This window comes from Portunus trituberculatus, chromosome 40 (assembly GCF_017591435.1).
Source record: "Portunus trituberculatus isolate SZX2019 chromosome 40, ASM1759143v1, whole genome shotgun sequence".
Classification (NCBI taxonomy): domain Eukaryota; kingdom Metazoa; phylum Arthropoda; class Malacostraca; order Decapoda; family Portunidae; genus Portunus; species Portunus trituberculatus.
The window spans coordinates 17,575,692-17,581,691 of NC_059294.1; the positions used below are offsets into that span (position 1 = coordinate 17,575,692).

Consider the following 6,000-nt stretch of genomic DNA (forward strand, 5'->3'; position numbering starts at 1 on the left):
CATTGAGTAAGATACTAAGAACTTGAGTCAGTAAATGCAGAAGTAGGATAACACTTGCCAGGGGCGACGGTGTGATGGAACTGAGGCAGGGTGTTATTGTATTCAAGCGTGAGGCGGGCAGTGTGACGGGTAACCACTAGTGACGCCTGGTCGGCCAACAATAACAATAAATCCCGCGCTTTACAATTTATAAATTTTCAATTTTTTTAATCTTAAATTGCCTTATAGTGGACTGACGTAACTCGAGACCGACGTAACCCGGGACTTTACTGTATATATTTCTATTAGCTTTTTACAAACCTTGCCCCCAAGAAAAGATTGTTTTGTAATGCATAAAGTTAAATCTTACATGAAATACCAAAAAATAAAGCAGAGATGATGAGATCGGCCACAGACGGCAGAGACTCCAGCGACTTGGCCGCTTCTTCTTCTTCTTGTGACCTTTTTAGCTTGGCGTGTTGTCTTTCACCACGATATTAGATTTGTTTTCACTCCCCTATTGCCTGCTATAATGGATATCATATATTAGTATTCATATACGCTCATGCCAGGGCCAGTATTCATATAAGTCTAAAATGCTTTTAGCAGGCTAAAAAAACTTTTAACCACTAATTTTACTTTTAGTCCTAAAATTTTTTTAAACTTAATTCATAAACACTTTTAAGGCCTAAAAGATTTTTAGCGGGTAGCCAAGCGCTAATAGTCGTGAGGGGTCCTTCTAGTGAGCTTAAAAGTATTGAAAGATTTCGACTTGACCATGCAGGCATACTGTATGTAACTGATCTTGTGAGGGATGCATTAGGGAGTCAAACTGCTAGGAACAAAGACCTCTCTCCTGAGATGAAGGTGGCCATCACCTTATGGTACTTGGCCACAGGAAAGATGCAGTTGTGCAGTAGCGATGACTTCGACACATCACAGCCAACTGTTAGCCATGCTATCACCCAGACCCTTGAGGTCCTTGCACAACGAGACAATTTCCGGAGGTTCACCAATTTCCCCCTCACCCAGCAGGAACTTCAGCAGAAACAAGAACAATTCATGCAAGTTGCAGGGTTTCCCAGTGTCGTTGGTGTAGTCGATGGCACTCATATAAGAATTATAGCCCCAAGGGAACACGAAGCTGAATATGTAAACCGGAAACGGTTTCATAGCATCAATGTACAAGTTGTGTTTTATGCAACATACTACAGAATACTTGACATTGTTGCAAAGTGGCCTGGCTTTGTCAATGATGCTAGCCTTCAATGAGTCTGGACTGAAGCAACTCTTCGAAAGAGGTATCGTGCCACCCGATTGCCACTTGTTGGGTGACAGTACCTACGCCATGAAGCGCTGGCTCCTGACACCATACTTGCGCCCCAAGTCTTTTAAGATGTGAGCGTTGTCTTCCACATGGGACGCCAATAAATAACATTGGTCCCTTGTTCAATTGGGCTTCCTAGCCCTCTTCTTCTTGTCCTCAAACTCCATTGTCTTTTCCTTGCCTCCAACGTGGCTTTGTTTTTGTTTTGATGAGTATACAGCCATTGGACGAGATCTCACCAAAGCGGCCAAACTCACCTTATGTACAAAACTAAACTCATAAAATAAGCATGTGTTTCCATTTTTTTTTTTGCTAAAAAAGATATTTTAAAATTATTTTGTACCTTTTTATGTATCATTATAATATTTAAGTGAGAAAATATGCAATTTAAGTTGCATTGTAGCGCTAAGCGTAGCAAATGTAGCGGGTTTAGATTTTACTTTTACTTTTAGCCACTTTACTTTTACTCCTAGGTAGAAGTTCCCTAAAATTTTTCTTATCTCGTTATGTATACACTTTTACCGATTACTTTTAGCTGACAGAAAAACTAAAAAAATATTAGTTTACTTTTAGTATGTTTATGAATACCGGCCCAGGAGGATAACCTGGAATCCATGGCAGTGAAGACAACACGCCCAGCTAAAAAGGTCACAAGAAGTGGCCAAGTCGCCGGAGTCTCCGCCATCTGTGGCCGATCTCATCATCTCTGCTTTATTTTTTGGTATTCCATGTAAGATTTCACTTTATGCATTACAAAACAATACTTTCTTGGAAGCAAGGTTTGTAAAAAGCTAATAGAAATGTTGTTTTGAGAACATAAATGCATATATAAGACAGTAAAGGCCCTATCACACTGGCCTATGATACACAGAACCAGGAACATCCGCTCTAGATAGCTGGAACTTGCCCGGGATTAGCGGAACCAAGTTGGGATGGCTTCATATCCATCCCAGTTCTCTGTATGCTATCCCAATGGAAAAGCAAACATGATATATGTAATAAAAACTTTTCATTTGAACTAAAAAGAATGTGACTAAATTTTTCACATTGGAATATTAAATAATATTTCATCAATTTAGAAAGGTAAAATATATATCTATCATGTCGATAGTTTGGGCTCAAGGCAACAACCTCTGACTGTAAAGTTCCCATCACGCATGTCTCAGCTTTTCTCTATTTTTTTTTTTTACTTACTTTTCTTCAACAAGAGGAAGTGCAAATGCAGTTCCAGGACAAAGCACAGGCTGAGGTATAAGTGGCATGGTTTTGTTCTGGTTTATTTTGATTAGGCTTTGTCTTGTTTAGTGGGCTGTTTCCCTAGCATAACAAGAACACAGGCAGCTTGTGTGTGATAGTGTTCCTGGTTTTCGTACCAAGAACCATGGCCCGCGTTCCACGTATCATAGGTCAGTGTGATAGCCCCTTAACACCACCTCCAGAGGTGGTGTTCCCAGCAACCTCAGAGCAACCCCGTCACTGTCCCTCCAAGCATTCATGGAAGCCATTTTGCGGGAGGTTGCTCTGAGGTTGTCAAAGATTCTTGGATCCAGCTACAGGAGCGTTCGGCCCCTCACTCGGCAAATTCAAACCCAGAAAATTCGCTAAAATGGATGTGGTTGTACGTTATGCGGACTTTTCGGTCTAACTTTATATATTACGTTAAACCGGAAATTCGTTAGATGAACGTTCGTTAAGCGAAGTATTACTGCAATCATAATTTAATCACAACCAAAAAAAGTATTTCAAACCATAATCAAAATGAAATCCTAATAATTTTTCATAACCATGCAGTTACATTCATTGTGAAATAAATCCATGTAAATTTTGGATACAAAAAATATACATAGAATGGCCATTTTTGTGAAGATAAAAAAATGACAGAAAACGTTAGTTTTCATGGTAAACTGATCTACTAGTTCCATAAGAAAAAAAAAAATCCCAACAGGGCACTTTGCTACTTATTCTGATATAGGAGAATCACATTCCTTTTTAATAAAGGTGACAGTTAAGTAAGCCATCGTATCATTTATGACCTACATTCTGAAAGATCTCTTACAGTATCTCGGGGAAAAAAAAACATGATCTTTGCAGAATGCAGTAGAACACAGCCTTTTTTTTTATGTTATAGCCTATAGCACCTGTAGGTCTACTTGAAGAGTATGGGAAGCACTGTTCAGCTTCCACCCATTAGTGATACAGGCAATTTCATTTAAAGTGGTACCCATATTAGGGCCCAAGCGCATCTTTAATTGGTGTAATGTAAGGCAATTATACCTCTACATAGAACCTGGATATCATGGTGACATGTAGGTAACTTTAAATCACTTCACAAATAAGAAAGTTTCAAGGCGGCATGTGATAGGACTTGAACCCATGCATAGATGTCTCTGCCCAATTCCACACTCACCACCTTATCCACTATGCCACTATCTCCCTAGTATGTGCATCCTCGAATATATCATGAGCACTACAAGGATGCAAAATACAAGTCTTCATGTTGAAGGGGTTAAGAAGGAGGTTTCAAGACATTTATCCCTTTCTTTTGGCTAAATCTCTAGGGCAACTAAGTTTTTTTTTTTTTTTTTTGCCCTTGGCCAGCTTTACCCTCTTACATAAAAAAACAATATGACAACTAACATTGATACTTGATGCCTCAATGTGTAGACCCTAGCTGTCTTCATTGATTTATTAATCCATATTTCATTTATATTTTACTCCTATTCTGATGAAATCTCGAAATGTAGCTGGCCATAATAAGTTTATACAGGGTAGTAGTAATAGGCTGATTTAAAGACAGGTGGAAAAAATAGGAAAACTTATGATCACAGCAAATTTAGATGAAAGACTTTTGAATTACTAATAAAGTAATATCTGGTGGTCAGTGACTGCTCTTATCAGCTATCTCATCACTTCATTGACGGCAATCAAATTGCAAACCAACCATAATTATGGTGATATTGACTTCTTCACAAACAAAGTATTTATGTCATTAGAACATTATTAGGACATATGCATCCTTTACAGCTACAAACAGTTCTGAGAGCCTCACAATTAGACTTTTCCAGTCACAATAAAATGCCAGCCTTCAATCATCCACAAAAACACAGGTACCTTTACAAAGTAATATGATGATATACCTATAAATGATCATCACTAATCATAAAATGGAAAAATGGACAAACTTGAACAGCTCTGCAGCCCAACACCACCCATGCATATAGTACAGATGATACACATTACCTTTCAAGATGTGTGCCAGTGTTATTCCAACCTATTCTCTTGTAGTGAGGGATGATGAGAGTGTGAATGTACTGTAACATCTGGGTGTGCGCTGGATAGTTGAAGAGGAGCCGCACCCACTGGAAAAGGTGCTCCAGGGCAGTGTGCCAAGGGATGTAACGTGTCTCATTCTTCAGGTAGAGGCTCAATTCAAGGGCTAGGGAGCCATTGATGGTTCCAGCCCTAAGGAAGGAGAATCACATTTAGCAGTGGGATTAGATCAGCTGTATCATGATCTTACATACCTACCTGTGAGAAAGTCTGAAAATAAGCAGATTTGTTGAAGAATATTAAACACAAAGAAATTCAACATTGATGTGCAAATATCTCAAGAGTATATCAAATTTATAATTTTTCCATATCAGCTCATTCATAGACAAGAAAGATAAATGTAGTGTGATGGAATTATAATGATTTAGTAAACAGCAAATTAAATGGAAAATAATGCTTCAAAAAACTTTAAATTGCAATTATAGGACACAATTTAAAGTTTACTTGACTTGATGCAACTTATCTTTACCATGCATGTTGGGTGACATTGAAACTTCACAACAACTATTATGGGAAATGGTTTTGAAATGGTATACAACAGAAAACTATTCCTGAACAAAATTAACCTGAATACAGTACTTGACATTTTCTACATGTTAAATGTCAAAACTTGCATCTGGAACTAAATAATACCTGTAATGATTAAAGATTTCAATTAAAACATCCAGAAGTGTTTTGGAATTCTAAAAAATAAAAAGCACTGCAACAAGGATGATAAGGAGAGCTGAAGAAGCAAGGGCCAGAGACAAACAACTAAACCACCTAAGATACCACCAATACTCTCTTCACGTAATACTTTCCACACACATGCCAACCACCACCACCACTCACAAACACCATGGAACTACTACACAAAACCAGAACTTAGAATCAATAGCATCATAACCATAATATTTAAATTGTCATCACCCCCACCATGTCCTCCACACAAAGTTGCTACTACATTATCCCTACCACTACCACCACACAAAGCTAATAATGTACCACCACTACTGACACACTACCATGACTTGTAGTTGTCCTTACTTTTACATACATTTATGGCTATTTCTATCATTACCACCACACAAAGCTGTCCCTACCAATACAACATACATGACTAACAAGATACCTATCATTCTAATTCATTATTAAACTTGCATCAAAACTTGATCTTTTCCACTCATCATACTTTAATGTATATCTATAACAAAGACTGAAATGGGATATCACACTGAATGTTTGGAGCCAGAGCTGAGCACTTCAATGATAACCTCCTGCCCCTAAACTTCCACACAAGTCAACCACTAGGCAGCACTAGGCCAAGTCATTAAAGGTGATGCTGTCAGCCCAAAGCCTGCCATTTAAGCCTGGGTGACTCAATA

At 38.3% G+C, this 6,000-nt stretch overlaps 1 protein-coding gene across 11 annotated transcripts in view; it reads right to left on the reverse strand.

Moving 5' to 3' along the window:
- LOC123515958 (endoplasmic reticulum aminopeptidase 1-like) overlaps positions 1-6,000 on the reverse strand; it is a 197,643-nt gene that overhangs the window by 58,188 nt on the left and 133,455 nt on the right. For all 11 annotated transcript variants that reach the window (XM_045274902.1, XM_045274904.1, XM_045274899.1 and 8 more), the window contains one exon: positions 4,547-4,768. In XM_045274902.1, coding sequence (XP_045130837.1) covers positions 4,547-4,768 — 222 coding nt within the window. The remainder of the gene's footprint in view (positions 1-4,546; positions 4,769-6,000) is intronic.